The sequence below is a fragment of the Pteropus medius genome, unplaced genomic scaffold (genome assembly GCF_902729225.1).
Source record: "Pteropus medius unplaced genomic scaffold, Ma_sr-lr_union100, whole genome shotgun sequence".
Taxonomy (NCBI): domain Eukaryota; kingdom Metazoa; phylum Chordata; class Mammalia; order Chiroptera; family Pteropodidae; genus Pteropus; species Pteropus medius.
The window spans coordinates 166223-186311 of NW_024344253.1; the positions used below are offsets into that span (position 1 = coordinate 166223).

Genomic DNA, 20089 nt, shown 5'->3' on the forward strand with positions numbered 1-20089 from the left:
TTCTTCCCGTGGGGGCTGTTAGTTCAGGTTACCATTAAAGAGCCTGAGATTGCTGAGCTTTAAGTATTCTTTCTTGTCTATGTTTTTTTCCCTATTGCTGGCTCTCTGAGCTCTCAGTTGCTTCTAGTTGACAGCCAGCTATAAGAAAGGGTATAAGGTTGTCCAAGAACACAGTCAAATCCGTCATCTCAGTTTTACCCACAGTATTTAGACACTGATGCAAGAGTATCTATCACATTACTCGGCTCACAGTAAGCCTTGCAGAGAACCAACCCCAGCTCATTGATGCTATTGTGTTTTGGAGAAGGTACTCATTTCTGAAATCAAGGCTGTGTTCCAAATAATTAAGTTTATAGGCAAAATTCTAACTAGCTTTGTTTTGAAGTTATTCAAGATTTATTCATTCAAAAAACCATTTATCCGTCCTTGTACTGCACCAGGATGTACTGCTATGCACTTTGTGCCGACCAGGGTCTCATTGCTTACGGAACGTGACAACCTGATGCAGAAACACAGGTGAACAAAAACAATGCTGCCTTGCCAAGGCACTAGGCAGGCAGTAGGCAGTGTGGTATGGCACACATAGGAGTGGCACCTACTCTACACCAGGAAGGTAAGGAAAGGGTTCCCAGAGGACGGAAAACGAGCCAAACTCTGCAGGGGAAGGAGTTGGCCAGCAGAGAGGTGTGAACAGAGAACGAGGGTGTAAAGCAAGGGCTGTCCATTCTGGGCAGACAGCACATCACATTGAAAGGCCCAGATGTAGGAAACATAATGGGTTGTGGTGACATGTGGGTGAAAAGGGGGAAGTGACTGCAAACGTTGGAACTATTAAGTAGGAGTCAGATTCTGTAAGGTCTTGTGGGTCTGCTAAGGACTTGCCAAAAATTTGGATTTCAAAGGGCAGTTGTGATGTAAAAGGATGTTTAGAGGGAGAAAAGTACTGCAGGGGGCAAGACTGGAAGAACACCTGTTTGATCGAATATCACTGAGCTGATCCAGTGTTCGGATCTTGGTGCCCAAGCTAGTTGTATCTTCCTAACCAACAGAGCTGACTGGCACTAAAACCACCTGTCCCGTGTGATTCTGCATGATCTATGTCACTTATAGTATAGAAGGATGATGCAAGGATTTAATTCAGTGCTTTACATTCTACCGTCATTCTTGTGATGGCAGCAGATACTGTACTGTTTTATTTCAGATGATGTATCTAAAATGGCATTCCTGACCATGACTTTGCACCAAGGTGGAGCCACTAGGATGTATGAACTGACACCAGACTCGCAGCCTTCACTGCTCAGCACCTTCAGTGGAGACCGCCGCTTCTCTCGGTTTGGAGGAGTTCTGCACTTAAGCGACCTGGATGATGATGGCATAGGTAGGAAACGAACAGTGCCTCTGGTCGAGAACTGAGTCTCTTTTCCCAATAGATTGGTCCCCTAGGATCTGTCCTCATAGTTGACAACCCTGTGGCCCAAGGACCTTTAGACATATTTTGAGGTAGATAAGACCAGAACCAGATATACAAGAGTTAGTTGTATTTCTTGAAGGTGATAATGTGAGAGTCACATCAATTGTTGATGATGAAATAGAAGACTTTGACTGTGAAGATGAAATCACATATTATTTGTGGGACGCTGGGTTAGGATCTGGCAGTGGAACAATGGGAAGGATGACAGTGAGGAGGTGACACTTTCTTCTGCTGGTTTTGTTCACAGATGAAATCATCATGGCAGCCCCCCTGAGGATAGCAGATATAACCTCTGGGCTGATTGGGGGAGAAGATGGCCGTGTTTATGTATATAATGGCAAACACACCACCTTTGGCGACATGACAGGCAAATGTAAAACATGGATGTCTCCATGTCCAGAAGAAAAGGTAGTGTTCATACAAGACTGGGAAAAGATGGTTACCTGCTAATATCTTATTAAATCACATTCACTACAGAACTACAGTTTCTACAACTCAGAGTCCCGAGGTCACAACACAGTCCCCTGGCTGTTTTATGGGGCCAAGCTGCCTGAATTCTTGGAGTTCTGCAGCATATGCCCCTATAGCTAAAGTCCAGTTGAACCTAGTGTCACATTAGTCCTTGGTCACACCTGCCACTGGCTTGGCAAGGGGCCCACAGCAGGAAAAAACAGGCCTTGGCTATTTCATGAACTCCCACTATTTCCTGTTTCACGACTGTTTCCTGGGCCTGAAACACTTGGCCATTATTATTTTCAAATTTAAATTATTTAACCTGTAAAATTAGTTCATTGTAAAAATTTTAGAAAATCCGACAGTACAAAGAGAATTAAAAATCATCTACCTAGATTCCACTCTGCAGAGATAATGCCTGTTAACCTTTTGCTGTGTAGCATCCTTCTAGAATTTTTTTCTAAGAACGTAATAGTTTTGATATGGATTAGATATATTTTATTAAAAGTTGGTATTACGCCCATTTACACATAAAGAAATTAAAGATCAGAAAGGAAGTTGTTCGAGGTCACAATGCTAGGAAATGGCAAAGCAGGGACTTGAACCAAGAGCTGATGCTAAAACACACTCTTAACCATTATACTATGTGTCTATATTTTTAAGAACTATGATCATGTTGTACATAATTGTTATTTTGCAACTTGATTTTACCTACCAAAATAACATGTAAATGTTTTTCTATATATTTACTGGCTGCCTAGTATATTATCTATAGATGAAACAGTTTATTTAACCATAAATTACTACTCATCACTTAGTTCACTTCTAATTTTCACTGTTATTCACATATAAACGTTTTGATACATGTTCTTCTGGGCTCAGTTCCTATAAGTGGAATTTCTGGTATTAAAGAGTATACACATTTTTAAGGATTCTTAAAAAATGTAGAAATGTGTGAGGGTGTAATTAAAATTGGTTAAAAAAAAAGTCTCCCTTTCTCACCATTTTCTCTTTCAGGCCCAATATGTATTGATTTCTCCTGAAGTAAGTACCTCCCGAAGGAATGAAGGAAAACTACAAAAATGTCCTTTCCTCTTATTTTAAACATAAAATATTTTGCTAAGTCTTCAAGAGGCCATTGACAGACAGAATCTGTTTTGCAGGCAAGCTCAAGGTTTGGAAGCTCTATGATCACCGTGAGGTCAAAGGACAAGGTGAGTGCCAAGGCTGTGCTGATGTTTGTTCTAAGGCTGGGATTTGAGGACGATCTCATTTTGTTCATATTTCAGGTTTTATTTGAATAATAGAGGAACACAAAAAATTACAAATTCACACATACTCCTATCACCTTTTTGGAGAAAAGCTCCACGCCTTACTCTTCCAACCTCCCCCTCTGCAGCGAGGCTGTCAGATCATGGCTGTGGGCTAACTCTAGTTGGCTGTCTGTTTTCGTACAGCCCACGAACTAAAAGTGATTACTGTATGTTTAAATGGTCGGGAAAACACAGGACTATTCCGTGACACGTGAACCTTCTGTGGTTGGAACATTAGCATTCATGAAGCTTTGGGACACAGCCGCGTGCGTTCACGTCTCCACGGCTGCGACCACACTACGGTAGCTGAGTGGTCGCTCTAGAAACTGCTGTCCATAGAGCCCCAGATATGTTGTCTCGGCCGTTCTCAGAGTTTGCTGACCCTTGCCACATCAGATAACCATTGCTAACATTTCAGTGTTTTCTTCCAGAGTTTTTTTATGACTTTAGGGACGGATAAACGTAAACCCACATACACATTTCCTGTCACTGTTTCACTTTCATGCACTCCATGCTGCCTCTTCCCAGAGAGGTACATATAAAGCAAACCGATTCTTTTTAATGCTGCATAGTATTTGACTGTCTGGATACTATATTTTATTTCCTTGGTTCACGTTCTCACAAACATTTCTAATTTTTCACTATTACACACAATGCTATAGTGAGCATTCTTGCATCTGTATCTGTATAATTGTGTAAATATTCCTCTAGGTGAAATTCTTAGAAGATTGCTGGATCAAAGGGTGTACAGTTTTGAATTTTAATAGATATACAAAATTGAAGGGTTTTATCTTCGAATACACCACTGATTCCACTCATTTATTTGGATATATTGTATAGAACTGTGGGCTGGGAGAGATATAAAGACAAAGTCTCTGATTTTGAGAAAAAAATGTCAGTATAGGATTAAGTGCTAATGAGCAGTGTTAACTGTGGGGTGAAGGGCTTGGGAAGCCCTCAGATCTTAGAGCAGTGGTCCCCAACCTTTCTGGCACCAGGGACTGGTGCTCTGATGACAATCTAATGCCTGATCTGAGGTGGTGATGCTAGCACTGGGGAGCAGCTGCAAATACAGATGAAGCTTCACTAACTTGCCTGTCACTCACCTCCTGCTGTGTGGCCCCCCATTCCAAACAGGCCTCAGACCAGACCTGGCCCAGGGGTTGGGGACCCATGTCTTAGAGCACAAAACCAGGTCTGTAAGCTGGAGAAAGTGCTGAAATTGACTCCTAGTGGCTCGCTCTTAAACCCATTTACAAACCCGATAACAAAAATATAGGTTAAAAAGAGATGATTTATGAGAGGATTCTAAAAAGGTCTGGTCATAGGAATACTTTATACCATAAGCTTGGCTTGCATTCTTTTATTCTTTCCAAGAATTAGACACTATCAAGAACCTATTCTATAAAAATTAAACAAATATCAACCCATTTACACCAGCTGAAGCGAGTAGTATTTAAAAGTAATTTATATTTGATTCCTTTCTGTACAATACTTCAAATTCACTTTCCTAATGATAGTTCACTTGGGTCAACAGTAAAATTCCTTTACTATCCTAACACATACCTGAGATTGGGGACACAAGCACTCAAGCATAAAGATAAATCAGAGGTTATCTATATTTAAACAACAGTCACAGACAACATGATGATCACAGTATCCTTTTGCTGAGACTGAATAAAATTTATGATTTATAAATTCCTTTTCCTTTCTATTATATGAGCATTAAGTAATCAATAGTAAACTTGAATTAGGAGGGCTTGCACTCAAGCAGCACTTCCACTGTCCATATTTCTGATACCTCCTGTGGGGCTGCCATGACAGGGTAGGAAGTAATTAGTGTGTTATGAGCAGTGTCACGCTGGCACCAGAGAAGCAGACAAACCAACCTGAGACTCGGCCCCTGCCCCCAGGCACTTACAGATTTGGTGGAAATGTTCAAGCCATTGGGTCTGGCCAGTAGCTTATTCATTTTTCTAGCTCCAGGGTGCCTGGACTAGAGAAGGAACTCAATAGATGTGATGATAAATTAAAGAATTGTATTTTGTCCTCTACAGAACCAAGTTGTCATTGCTGCTGGAAGGAGTTCTTTGGGAGCCCGACTCTCTGGAGCACTTCACATCTACAGCCTTGGCTTAGATTAGTTTTTGCTCCATTTTTCTAATCTGCCCCTCCCTCTCGTGCTGAGTCATCTCTAGGGTGAGCATTTTGATGGACAAAGTGGCACAGCCAGTGGAGACACACGCTAACAGTCAAATTATCTGGAAATACAGAAAATTATGACTATATCAGAAGTACATGAAATCGCAGGCCCTTTGGTTATTCATGTCCCCTTCCAAGGTTTATTTCCTTGTCTCCTTTGCATCTAAGCCTTTTTTCCTATTTCTTCTTCCACAGGAATACTTGTCTTTCTGATGCCTAGAAAGACCTCTCTGTGGTCATCTCTTAGGAAATCTTTGTATACTATTCCTCCTAAAAATGTTCTTTTAAAATTGGTGACTCATTAGGTTCACCAATCAGAATAAAATAGAAAGCACAGTATACAGGAAAAATTGGAGGAAAAGTACAGTGAGGAATAACCTCACAACTCCAAAGTCACTTATAAATGATTTGGTCCTTATTGCATTTTCATATAGTGAAAGGCAAAATGATTATTATATTTTCATATAGTATAAGGCAAATATAAAAACTAAAACTTATCTTTTGTAGAGAAGGCTGCTCTAATAGGTAATGAACCTAGTGACTCTCCACCAGTTTTAAGACACCCCAAGAGGGTCTTCATGGCATTAGGGTGCCATGAGTGCTGATAGCACTAGAGCAGAAAGGAGTGAGCTGACGTGAGCCGAGGGACACCTTCTGTAAGGATTAAGTAAATGTGAAGGACCGAGGGGAGTGAAGCAGCCTGGGCTTCCTGTGCTGCTCCTGGTGGAGTGGGTCTCACCTGCCAGCCCTGCAGTGCGGCACATTTAAGGGAAAAGCGTGCACCACGGGGTTTCAGCTTCACTAAAATTTGCAGGCATTATTATCTGTAAACTCTAACTAGTTGATTCTGTATGAATCGAGGAAGAATCTCTTTTTTTCTGACACTAGTGAAATGTGTAAAAGCAGGAGAAAATAAATGACATGAGCCCTTCTCTTCTCAGCTTGTCTAGGGGCAGAATAGAGACCAGTCAAGGGGGACAGGAATCAGCTGAAGAATAAAGTTAAATGAGATCAAGGAAAAGCTAGAGTTAAAACTGTGAGCGCAAGGTATCTGTAGGAAAAAAATGTAAACAGGCACGTACCTAGACAGCACCTCTGGACCACTCCTGGAACTGTCTCATCTTTCTTAGGGAGGTATGCTAGCTGCATGGTTCCCTATGGCACAGCAAAAAGCACACAAACACCGTTTGTTTCGTTTGGGCAACAATTACTGGCAGCTCAATCTATTTGAAGAATTATTTTTAATTAAAAAGTTTACTTTTATGGGACCAGAAATTACTCATTTGACTGTAGAACAAACTGATGACACTGCATTTCAGTAAAGGTCTATTTCTCTCAGTACTAGACCGTTATCAGAAGGATGCATACTTTCATACTGCCATTACTATATAAAGTGGCTATGTTATACTTTGCTAAATAACAGGGCCTATGTTTAAACATGATCACTATTTACCTGAGGATTAATTTTTCTCAATGACTGAACACAGCAAGTACCAGGTAGGGAAGGTTAAAATTTACAAAGCTGGAAGCAAGTTTTTCATATAGGGCTTTGTATAGGATATATTTAACCATACTAACCCCTAAAGCGCTATATAAAAGTGATATAAATTGTACTCCTACTGTTAAGAGTTAACCTATATGACAAATATGTAAAAACCTGGCATACAGAAAAAAAACACTATATATAATGTATTTGTCCAATAGATGAAATTTTCACTCCACTAAGTATCAACTATAGTTCCAAGCACTGATTCAAAAATGTTTAATAACAAAAACGGAAATTCCTTGTTGGGTTTTAATCTCTTATTAACACAAATCTGAATTTATGCAATTTAACTTAAAATTACCTTTATTTCAAGATACCAGAACACATTTACATATATTTGCAATTTCTGTCTTTCCATTGTCTATGTAACAATTTTCTTCAAAGCTAAAAGATCAGGATTCTTTGATGCCTTTGTGTGACAGACCTACCAGGCTAAATATGATTTGAAATGAGTTTGAGAATAAACTCAGGTCTGAGTTCCCTATTTCATGCACCACCCATTAGACCAACCGAAAGATATTAATTACTAAAGTAAATCCTAAATTTAAAGTGAGTTTAATATTGCAATTCCAAAAAACAAAGCTGTGTACAACTCGGAGTAACTCACTAAAATAAACAGCTTTTTAGTGATACTGTTTAGGGGTTATCATAGTCTGCTTACCAAGAATAAAGTGCTCCTAGCATCTTAAAATGAAATTTGTTCTGCCACATATTCTTAGAGGCCTTCCAAAGACAAATATAGTCAGTTAAGAGTCCTTGCACTTGTATATGTGAAATGGGATGACTGCTTGCTTAGTTTATGTGCTCAGTCTATTACTTTAAAATTTAAAACCACTGAACTTTGTGTTTTTTTGGCATAGGCTGTTTTATTAAGAGAACCTTAATATAAGAAGTATTCTGCTATCACCAAAATAGAGCTAGTTGACATTTTGAAATCATACCTGATCTAACCACCTTTGAGAATTTTATAAACCATTAGTAAGTTCCCTTCATCAGACTTGTGAGGTAGTTATTTTCCCTTTCATCTATGAGACATGACTCATCAAAAAAAATTTTTTTTACCAAAGTCCACAAACCGACACCAGAAGGAAAAAAGACCAAAACTCTATCTATGCCCGATATTAGTCAAATCAAGTTCTGCAATCTAGGTTTCCAATTCTTTACGTCACAGTTAAGTAAAATTACTTATAATACAGTGATAAGACCAAAAATAGCAACAGTGCTTTGAGGTGTGCCAAAGAAGAGTATTACTGAACAGATCTGTACAGCCAGAGAGTGCTGCAGAGTCACATTCTAACAACCACACCATAAAGCATGCTCCTGACCCACGGCAAGTTGCCACGTGGGCCACGCACTGCTCCCAGCCCAGCCCAGCCTGTGCTGTCCCAGCTTCCTTCTAATGGCTTCTCATAACCGTACATGGAAGTGGAGAAAACTTTATTTGTAACTTCATCTGTTTTCTTTCAAATTAGCTAGTGGAATAGCAAGCATTATTATTTCTATTATCAAACCACTTGGTAAATGGACCTCTAATTTCCTTATGTGACATCTTATTATCAGGTGCTCCCCACATCATCAGGGTATGCATATTTAGGCTTTTCTTATGAGTATATTTGTAGTGCAAGGGCTTCTCTGGGCACTCTGAAATCTTCCACACATGCTTTTATGAGCAAGTATTAACTACAGTGTTCTATTGCATAACTGCCTTTAACCTCCAGAAAATATAAAAAAGGTAGTTCAGAGGTTAAAGAAGATAGCAGCTTTAAGACTCAGATGTTAGCCATTTGTTGTGAAAACAAAAAGTGACCAAAGATCTAGAGTCTATTACCTCCTTAGGAAGCTGACCTGCCAGCCTCTGAGGAACAGGAGTACAGAGTAACTGTGCTACACACATTTTCCTTTTTCGGGGTTGGTTGGGGTGACACACCCATCTAATCTAAAAAATCAGCTATAAAACAATAACAGAATAGAAATACTTTCTATCAACTCTACTTCCAAAGGCTTTAATTATAGCTAAGCAAAAAAGTTTCAGGGTTGAGAAAGTGAAAATTTAATTGGAATCTACATAAAGCTGATGTTAAATTATCATTGCCTTCTTTTTATTCACATTCCATAAAAAGGGGGCAACATATAACAAGGCTACGCCAGAGACTGATTTAAAGCAAACTTTCAGAGTTTGTTTTAAGGCTAACATGTATTCTGCTAGCTTTTCAGTCACCTGAGGGTAAGGAAATTTGCAAGAACATGATTCCCCATGCTATGAACTATGGCTACCTGATCTCTTAACTGGGTTTTTCAAGCTTCCAGGCTTCATTTGGCATTAAATGGCACTTTTCTTGATATGTATAAAATAAAACCTATATAACAATCTATTCTTGTGTTAAATTAATCTCTCCATGCCTCATGTCATGTCTATAAAAACAGCTCTTTATATTAGTAAGAAACAGAATTTTGGCCTTTTACAAAGCAAGCACTTTGGTTCTCAGAATTCTGAAAATGCAACAAAGTTCTAGTATTGTTACTGCTGTATTTTTATCATCAGACAATTTAAATATCAATGATTTTTTCAAGTCTCTGATTCTATAAAATAATAAAAGTATCAGAAGTTTTCTATGAATACCATAAAAAATTCAGTTTTCAGCGAGTTGTTACTAATGGTTAAGACACTCCTGCTTGATCAAAGTCCATCTGGCCTGAAGCTGTGTTTCATTTCTATACTTCTATTTGCTTGAAGGTTCTTTTTAGGTAAAGAGGCCATCTGAATAAAGCAGGAAAATAAAATAATTTTAGTTTGCGTCTTAAAAAAAAAAGCCACTAGTAAAATGATATAGGTAACTACTAAATGAAAGAATGACTACAAGCCACATGTGAGTATCTTAAGTAATTATTCCAGTGGTGTAAACTATAAGTAGATAAAGGAGATAAACTTTATACCTTTTCTTAATGACTATAAATGTTTTCTACATTTCAATTTTGGTTATGACAAAACCTACACCAAAATTACTAACATCTGTCTAGATATATAATGCTTATCACAGTCGCAAGCATATTTGTCACAAAATAAATATTTCTAATTGCCAAGCACTGTGATAGTAAGTGCTTTACACATAATTAACTATCAACACTATGAAGCAGGTGGCACTGACTTAACTGACAGATGGGAAATTTAGGGAGGCTTAGAGAAAATGAACTTGCTCAGGGTCACCAAGCCTGTGATGACTTAAGCCAAGGATGTATGACTTTAGAGCCCATGGTTGTGACCACTCTATTGTATTGCTGTGACCCAAACCCTTCATACCATGGGTGGCAAAGGAGCTTCTAGCTGTCGTCCAAGGAAAGACAGCAAACGCCTCCAGATTAGGCCACTTCCCATAAACATAATTCCCGTAATCAGCCAAAACACTCTATGGTCCTAAAAGAGAACAAAATTAATTTCAATTAGAAAAGGCTAGGTTCTTAGCAATAAGATTTCCTGAACTATTATTGCCCCAGAGTTTTAAAAAAGCCTTTTATTATTCCTACAACTCCTTCCTATAGAGAAGAAATAAGAACAAGTGCCTTGATAGCACACAGAGACCAAGAATCAGAGACTAAATCAGAAGGGAAACATGATTTAAAAAGGTTTATTTTCTAATAATCTATAAGCCAAACATAATTGCTTTTACTATGCATTTCTGTCCAGTATTTGTTTATATGCATGCAAATTTTAGTAGTTATCAGTTATCACATAGGACATACAACTTAATTTTTTTGCTTATAGCCAGAGTTACCAAACTGTGAGCTGAGGTGCCTTCGGCATAACACTCCAGAGTATTTTAAATTTCCAAGGGACACACAGTGACATTTGTGGAATGCCATGAGAACTGCTGTTCTTAAATTGTTCTATTTAACTATTGCATAAAACAAACTTAACAAACTATAAAAGAAACTGGTCCAGGGATGCTGTGAAAAAATTACTAAGACACTAAAAGCATTGAGAATCAATAGTTTGTGAACCTGACTTACTGTATGTTTTCTCTGTCATTTTCAAAATTATATTTCTGCAGTATAATGTTTTGAGTGCATGTGTTAATGTACCGAATCACAGAATTTATATTTTATCTACAGCAGGAAAGGAATCCCACCTATAGCTATGCCATTAGTTGGTTATCAGTGATAAATTGGTTAATTCCAGTGATGAAGGGCTCATTTCCTCCAAGGTAGTCTGTGACAAAAATGATCAGTTATCACTGATGAAAATTCATGTCACATATTAAGCAGAAATCTGCCTTTTAACATGAAGTTAGATGTCAGATACATGATATCAGGAAGACAAGTGCTAACATGAGTTAACTGTTTTTTGGATGAACACACTTTCAGTTATCCAGAAAAAGGTCTCTCATTTAGTAGGTGAAAACTCTGTTTTAATGAGATTTAGCATATACGGATTACCATCCTTCTCTGACGTAAACTGGTTCTGTAATCCCCTGTAAATCAAAAGTCTGGGAATGCCAAATTGTGATAACCTTGAGAGATAGGCAAGTTCAAACCAAGCTCAAAATTCCATGTGCCATTAAAACACACAGCACAGTGTGGGTGTGAGACCTGTAGGAAATTAAAGAAGGGAACAAGTTTCTGAGAGTTGGAGACTTTAATGCTCCCTCTATTTGGGGCGTGCCCTGAAGTACTAAGTGTTCAAACTCTGATGCTCTTCGTCTCCTCCACTGTTTAGTCTATTTACTCACTTAGAAATAAGATTCCTAGATTATCTCGATGTGCCAGAAGCTAAAAAAAGCACTGAAAACTGATGGAAACAATGTCAGAGGGGACCAAAATGCCATCATCGTAGTAGGGACTGGAACATCTACAAATATTGAAGGAAATACACAGTACTCAGAACCCAGCATAAAAGGGTCAAATAATAGTATGACAAATTATATAACTCATTGACTAAAGTAAGAATCCCATGAATCCATACTGATGTAAATAAATAACTAGTAGAGAAGGAAATGCTCTACTTTACAACTAACAAATGCAGGAAGAGTTGATGGAATTTAAAAAATCACCATTTAGTAATCATCATAGTTAATACTTGATTCAGGCATGAACTGATTTTAGATCAATTAGTGGATGCTAAACGCAGAGGGTGAAAATTTGATGAATAACAGAATTTTTACATAGTCTCAAAGTATGTCCCTACAAGATACTTAATTCCATAGAATGAAAAAAGAGTAACTACAGGAGAGAACATTGGCAGATACCACCTTAATCTAATAATCGAAATTAATGTCACCAGTAAGGGGACACATTGCTATCATGTGTCTTCTGATGGGATTCAATGTAAAGAACACATGGACACATGCCTAACCAGAACACAATAATGAAGAAAGAGGGTCGGGGTCAAATAACTGACCTGCAGTGTTTGTGAATATCAAGGCCATGAAAGAAAGACTGAAACACTGGTCTAGACTAAAGGAGACTGAGGAGACATGACAACTATATGTAACATGTGAGCTAAGATTTTTCTATAAGATAAAGAACATTCCTTAGATAAGGCACAATGTGAACAGGGTCTATAGACTGGAAAAGTGTTTCAATGTTAATTTCCTCATTTTGACAACTGTACTGTGGATATGTAAGAGAATGTACAAGTTTTTAGGAAATAATATACTGAAGTATTTAGAGGTAAAAAGGCGTCACATTTGTTGCTTATTCTCAAATTGTTTAGAAAAAAAGTACGTACAGATACAGATAGAATGATAGAGAGCAAATGTGAAAAATGCTGGTGTTTGAAAAATCTGGATGAAGGCTACACGGGACTTCTTTGACTACTCTTAGAGTAGTTTGAAATTATGTTAAAAAGTATATAAAAAAGTTTTTCCTATCCTAGATTCACCATTGCAAATCTTAACTAACTATACAGGAACAGACACTTAAGTATCCATGGATTTAATGAACAAGTTTCAACTATTCTTCCACAAACCCAGAGATGTGTAATTTATAACTCAGATGAGGCACTGATCTGAACCTTGTTCGGAGCCAATTACCCAGTTAGCACTGAGCAAGCTTAGCTCACTACCTACCACTCATATCTCATCAAAACTGAGTTGCTCTTTATTTAGGATTACATATGCTGGAACTAGGAAGACATTTCTAAAAATTATTTCTTCTTTGGAAAATAGGCATTAAATGAGAGAAAATATTAGAGAAAGTATAAAATAGTGTTAGCCTGTAGAGTATATTTACATAAACATGATTCTTAATCAAAATGATTTGAGAGAAAGACAGGAACTTGTACGGAGTTCTGTAGTCAAATTGGGGAATTAGCAAAGGTCTCTAGAAGTACCTTCTGAGAACATCAAGGGTCAGACTATGTTGCACAAGATATTTTGCTTACTTCTGAACTTTCTAATAGTCTAGATTTGGGCTCAAAAGCCTCCAAAAGATTCCTATCACAATTAAGTAAGTCCAAACCCTTACCATGCTCTACAAAATCAACACAATCCCCCACTTGTCTGTCCTCTGACTTCACTCCCTACTTCGAACCACCTTTTAACCACTCTGCCTTCTTGCTGGTTCTTGAACAAACTCAGCTCTGTCTGTCTTTACATATGTGGTTCCCTCTGCCTAGAACACTCCCCAGATCTCCCCACTTTCTCCTTTCATTCGGGTCTCTGCTCTAGTGTCACCTTCTCAGAAAGACCTTCCTTGACTACCCTACCTCTTAAATGCCCCTCATCTCACCACCACCTCCTAACATTTTCTATCCCTTTATCTGGCTTTACTTTTCTTTATGGCACTTACCACCTAACATACTGTGTATGTTTATTCGCTCCTCCTCCACTATAATGTAACCTCCACAAGGCACTAAATAGGCACTAAAAAGCATGTTTGTTATGATGAATGAACAAACATATTACGTTTTTCTTTTACATCTTATTATAAGGAACATTAAAAATGACTAATACATACTGCCTCACAGAGCTTATGATCTTTTGAAGACTTTAAACAGTAAATGCAAATTTGAGGAACATGGCAAATGGAAAATGTGGTATTATTTGGGGAGATATAATAAGGGGAGTAATTTTATTTGGCTGGATCGGGTGCTCAGTCAGTGAAGATCCTCCTTGGGAGTGACATGTAAGTTGAGATCTGAGAGACAAGAGGTTAGCTAGGGCAAAAAGGTGGGAGCCAAGGAGAGATGTGTAGAGGCAGCATGAAGGAGAAGAAAAACTGCAGATGAAACTGACCGTGAGAGCAACGTAGCTGGAGACAGGATGGAGGTATGGGTACAGCAGACTGGGAAAATCCTTACAGGTAAAAGCCTTACGGGTCAAGTAGATTCGATTTTTATCTTGAAGGCAATTAAAAGCTACTGAATAGTTTTAGACAGAAGAGTGAGCATCAGATTTGCTTCTTTTAAAAACCACTTTTTAAAAGCAATCAGTGGTTCTGATGAGATGATATCAGTTGGACGAGGGGGACAGCACAGACACAATAGAACAGACCTGTTAGGTTAATCAGGACACAGAATCCAGAGCCAGAGTATGCCAACTGCAGATTCAGATTCATTTCTAGATACTTGACAGTAAGATATGTTCTGAAAATACAAGGCAACAATGACATGAACAGCTCTGTGAGTTCAGTGTCATGTTAGCATGGAAAGGCAGCAGAGAAGAGTGGAAAATGCAAATCTTTGGGTTCAAATCCTAACTCCATTATTTTCTAGCTCTGTAGCCTTGGGCATGTTACTTAAGTTTCCTGAGCCTCACTTTTCTCTCCTATAAAGGGGGAAAATATATCCATTCTCAGAGTTGTGATGACTGAGCCAAATAAAGCATGCAAACTAGGAACATTGCCAGACGGACATATAAGAATTAAAAGAAATAAAAATCCTTCACTGACACTGTCTCACAGGGTAACACTGTTTTATCAAACCCTTCCAATGTGTAGTTAACATCTTTTGGGAAACATAAGGTAACCTAGGCTGTACTTATATATTATAACAGAGTCTAGCAATATTGCCTGAATTTTAAATGAATTAGAGTACATATTTTATTTCATTAGGGAGTACACATATGAAGACTTTCTTTGTAAAATCCATTTACAAAACGGATCTTTAAAACATTAAAAAAATAATCTCTAGATTACTAAATACATTCTAACCTCTTCAAGGGAAGATTCCAAATTCATTCCAAAAGCAACTCCCATTAGTCCAAAGAGTGAAATAGAGAATGTTCCCATGGTCAACTGCAGGTTCAATCTCATCATCACATTGCGGTGGCTAGAAAGAACACCTAGTTAGATCAGAAGAGCCAACTATACACAGCAAATCCACCAAATAATCTATTAAAACAACACAGAATAAATGTATACCTTAAAAAGAAAAAAAGACGCACTTCCATGAAGTAGTCATAGATGATAACAATGGTATAATTCCTTCCAAAATGACAACTCCTTAAAAGCTTTATTACTTTACAATAATTATTTTATAAAGAAAACACTTACTGATTGTTTTATATGATGCTTTCTTACCTGTCCAGATTGATGAATATAATGCTCTGTGAATCGTCAATCAGCACCCTAAGTTCCCGAGCTGCGTTGGAAAGATCTTCGGCTAATCGGTAGTAGTTTTCCAGTAGCAACTCCATCTCTTCTGCATGGTCAATTCCAGTGCTGCTCTTTTCACTTCAATTACATGAGTTAACATAATTAACATGCCCCTGATATATGCACCATACATTTAGGACTGAAAAACTTCCTGAATTAGTACATAATATGCAGCTACCAATGAAAACACTAGCTTTCGTCTTCTCTATTATTATAATTGAGGCCAATCTGTAAGTGGCTTTATCACTTGATCCTAAACAGGTAACTCTAGGGCACAGGTTCCATCCTTATACAGGCTAGGTAGCTTCATTGTGTTTCATAGCCCCAATTCAAAATGCTTTCATGAAACATACACTATCAGTTACAAGAAAATCCAGATGTGTGAATGCTGATGTATTAGTGAAAATAAGAACAAATCAGGCAAAACCAAAAGAACAATAAGAACAAATCAGGCAAAAACAAAACCAAAAACTAAAAATGAACATAAAGGACATGTCCTTTCCACAATCTATAGCTTCAATGCACTCTGTATCAAAATACCAATAGCACTTTTAACAGAACTAGAACAAATAATCCTAAAATTTATAGGGAACCACAAAAGACCCTGAATAGCCACAGCAATCTTGAGAAAGAACAACAAAGTGGAAGGTATCACGCTACATGATAGCAAACTACACTACAAGGCTTTAGTAATCAGAGCAGCATGGTTCTGGCGTAAAAACAGACACACAGATCGATGGAACAGAAAAGAAAACCCAGAAATAAACCCATGCCTATATGGTCAATTAACCTATGACAAAGAAGGCAAGAATAAACAATGGGGTAAAAACAGTCTACTGAATAAATGGTATTGGGAAAATAAGAGATATGTGCAAAAGATGAAACTAGACCACTTTCTTACACCATATACCAAAATAAACTCCAAATGGATTAAAGACTTAAACGTAAGACCTGAAACCATGAAACTCCTAGAAGAAAATATAGAAACTCTCTGACATCCTTCTTAGTAGCAAGGGAAAAGAAAAAATAAACAAATGGGACTACATCAAACTAAAAAGTTTTTGCACAGTAAAGTAAACCACCAACAAAAGGAAAAGACAACCTACTGCATGGGAGAAGATATCTGCCAATGATACAGCTGTTAAGGGGTTAATATACAAAATTCAAAAAGAACCTGTACAACTTAACACCAAAAAAACACAAAGAATCCAATTAAAAAACCGAAAGACAATCTGAATAGGCATTTCTCCAGAGGACATACAGATGGCGAATAGACACATGAAAAGATGTTCAACATTACTAATCATCAGAGAAATGCAAATTAAAACTATGAGATATCACCTCACACCTGTCAGAATACTTGTTATCAATAAGAGTATTTGCAAGGATGTGAAGAAAAGGGAACTCTTGTGTACTGTTGGTGGGACTGCAAATTGGTACAGTCACTATGGAAAACAGCATGGCGGTCCCTCACAATATTAAAAATAGAACTATATGATACAGCAATTCTACTTTTGGATATCTAAAGAAATAAAAAACAGTTCAAAAAGATATATGCATTCCTATGTTCACTGCAGGGTTATTTACAAAAGCCAAGATATGAAAACCTAAATGCCCATCAACAGAAGACTAGATAAAGATGACGTTGTACATATATACAATTGACTACTACTTGGCCATAAAAAATAATGAAATCTTACCATTCACAACAACATGGATGGATCTAGAGGGTATTATGCAAAGTGAAATAAGTCAGACAGAAGAAAACAAACATCATATGATTTCACTTACATGTGGAATCTAAAGAAAATAAACAAGATGGAAACAGGCTCATAGATATAGAGAACTGATGGTTGTCAGATGGGAGGGGGTTTGGGGAGCTAGGTGAAAAAGATGAAGGGATTAAGAAATACAAAGTGATAGTTACAAAATAGGGGGATACAAAGTATAGTACAGGGAAAATAGTCAATAATATTGTAATAACTATGCGTAGTGTCAGGTGGGTACTAGACTAATCAGGAGGATCATTTCATAAATTATATAAATGTCTAAGCACCATGCTGTACATCTGAAATTAATATAATACTCAATGTCAACTGTAATGGAAAAAAGAGCATTTCCTTCCCAAGGTAAATACATGTCATTTTATATATGAAGAAAATGTTTATGAATGATGACAATACATAGTTATTTTGCCCCCCTTACCTATACTCCCATCCTACCAAAAAGAATAAATGGAAACAGAGTACTTGGTAAGATACTTATATTGTAAAGCCTATTCGAGATAGACTGGCCTAATAAGCAAAGCAAACAAGAATAACAAGTGTATTCATGTTTCTGCTTCTGCATATTTTTGCTGTAATAGCTCTTTTTATCTTAATGTTTTCTTTGTTAGAATACACATAACTAACTTCTCGAAATACTTAAAAAAATCTGTACAGACTGTGGAGACTATATACATTACAAAAGTGTCTGTATTAACTTCTGATAGTGGTCCACAAAGAACAAAATGAAATATTTTGAGTACTTAAAAAAGTTAAGTACATACAAGAAGAATAAATGATTTCTAAATTCATAAGACATAAAGGTTTATACGATGAAAATTTTTGTATTAGACCAAACTTACAGGATATATACCAATGTATTACTCATCTTCCTTCACCCAACTCTTTCCCTCCCCTGTGTTAATCTCTCTCCCTCTCTTCCACTGTATCTTCTAGGTAAGTTATTTGGGTAGCTGTGTGGACCATTTTGGTGGTCAGTCCCTTGAAAATAAAGGTGATGGAGTGTTTATATTCATCACACACCAGCACATGCTGTATACACAGTATGCACTCAATATATCCTGTTACACTGAATTAGATGCAATACAGCACAGGAAATAGTACAACAATTGGGGATAAAAAGTGCCTATATTATCTAGCCCAGAAAAATGTTATGTTCTCTATGAAAAATAATCCTGATAAGACAGAAGACTGATTCTGAGAGAATAACAAAGCAGGACCGTACTTACAAGACCTGTGGGTCACTCCATTTGGTTAGACAGAGCTCCTCCAACAACTCTTCTTCATCCAAGATCTCCAAAATTGACTCTTTGAAAATTTTAATATCTGTCTCTAACTCTGAAAGACTGTAAGAATATTGTTCAGAAATGACCTATAGACTTATAACAACATGTCACTGTAAGAATAGTGACTTCTTAGGGTATCTTATTAAGTAGATCCACACATACATTCATGATAAACACTCACTTGTAAAAAAATATTTTGATATTTACCATGCAGATTAGGAATCAACTCTCAAACCAAAGCTACATGATAGAGCTATAGCATTTCGTGCAAAATATCTTTGAGGAGATATTACTCTGTGTGCCCCTTCTGGCTCAATTTCCACCAAGGCTACTTCCGTACTCTGAAGGGACTGAGAGTAGTTGTTACCATTTGCAAAATTAGCTGGCATTTTAAAAATAGGTAATAATCACACTACTTTTATATCTGAATTTATGCTGAACATTTTGCTGTTAAAACTACTAAAAGAGAAGTTAAAGATATTTGTGTCTCAATTACCAACATTTACCTTTTGCTGTTTTGTAGTAAGATATGCAGTTTGCTTCTGTCTACAGAAGAGTGTTTGGGATCCACTAAAGCTTCCAACGTGTCAAGAATCAGTGGCTGCAAAATGCTCAGTTTCCCCTGAAGAGTGCTGATCTAGATAACAATATGACCTTTCATAAGAATTAAAACAACCTTTTTAGAATACTCAGGGTCAGGGAATCTTCTGATTAAATACAGAAATGTAGAATAGTTAGGACAGCTAGCAACATTTCAAAACACAGTCATTGCTAAAATGCCTATTTCAGATGATTCAAAAACTTGTTCTCTTCGGTTAAAAGATAACCATACATAATGTTATTACCAGGTTCACATTAGATTGATAGGGAATTAACACTTACAAGAGTCTTCCCTTATAAACACTTGTTATGAAAGAATGGAAGATTGATTAATTAAAATAAAATCTGCCATTCTGTGGTTAAAACACAAACTTCACATTTGGTAAACAATATCTATACTCTATATAAACAGAATAGAATTCGAAATTTCTGTGAACAAAACTTTGAAAACTGAAACATAACTTGAATTTTAAAAATACAACAAAACAGTGTAAAGTCAAAAGTATACTTCGTATTCAGGTTAATATAGGCACAACTGATATTCAACAGGTACGCACTGATATACCAGTTGTTAAAATACTGAAATATTTCCATACCAACTAGTAAACAGCACAACAGTAACTGAATTAAGCAGTAAAATTAATGATATAAATGCCAGTATATACTCTATCTCAGCATGAGCTCCTATGGGCTTCCTCAGCCTGTGCAGCCTGCCACTGACCATCATTTGCACCTTTTCTCTTCTCTTTCTTTCTCTCTCCCGTTTTTTTGCTTAGTAACTATGCTCCAACTAGTCACCATTTCATTGGCTGGTACTAGTTGGTGCTGTTGTGCAATTAACCTTA

The 20089-nt window shown here is 37.2% G+C and overlaps 2 protein-coding genes across 6 annotated transcripts in view; one reads left to right on the forward strand and one right to left on the reverse strand.

Annotated features, from left to right (window-relative positions):
* Positions 1–9357, forward strand: part of GPLD1 (glycosylphosphatidylinositol specific phospholipase D1) — a 52132-nt gene extending 42775 nt beyond the window's left edge. For 2 of the 4 annotated variants that reach the window (XM_039869512.1, XM_039869511.1), the window contains exons 22-26: positions 1202–1378; positions 1719–1879; positions 2942–2968; positions 3088–3138; positions 5295–9357. In XM_039869512.1, the coding sequence (XP_039725446.1) occupies positions 1202–1378; positions 1719–1879; positions 2942–2968; positions 3088–3138; positions 5295–5381 (503 nt within the window). In that variant the 3' untranslated portion in view covers positions 5382–9357. The remainder of the gene's footprint in view (positions 1–1201; positions 1379–1718; positions 1880–2941; positions 2969–3087; positions 3139–5294) is intronic. The other 2 variants (XM_039869514.1, XM_039869513.1) reach the window with 2 other exon arrangements.
* MRS2 (magnesium transporter MRS2) overlaps positions 2408–20089 on the reverse strand; it is a 31617-nt gene continuing 13935 nt past the window's right edge. Inside the window, exons 6-12 of one of the 2 annotated variants that reach the window (XR_005654235.1) lie at positions 19151–19281; positions 18588–18704; positions 15500–15652; positions 15131–15248; positions 10284–10397; positions 9606–9743; positions 2408–6594 (exon numbers count right to left, since the gene is read on the reverse strand). Coding sequence is in view for 1 of the 2 variants with exons in the window: in XM_039869522.1 (XP_039725456.1) it covers positions 9663–9743; positions 10284–10397; positions 15131–15248; positions 15500–15652; positions 18588–18704; positions 19151–19281 (714 nt within the window). In the remaining variant the exon portion in view is untranslated. Of the gene's footprint in view, positions 6595–8961; positions 9744–10283; positions 10398–15130; positions 15249–15499; positions 15653–18587; positions 18705–19150; positions 19282–20089 lie in introns of those variants that run through there. The other variant, XM_039869522.1, reaches the window with a different exon arrangement.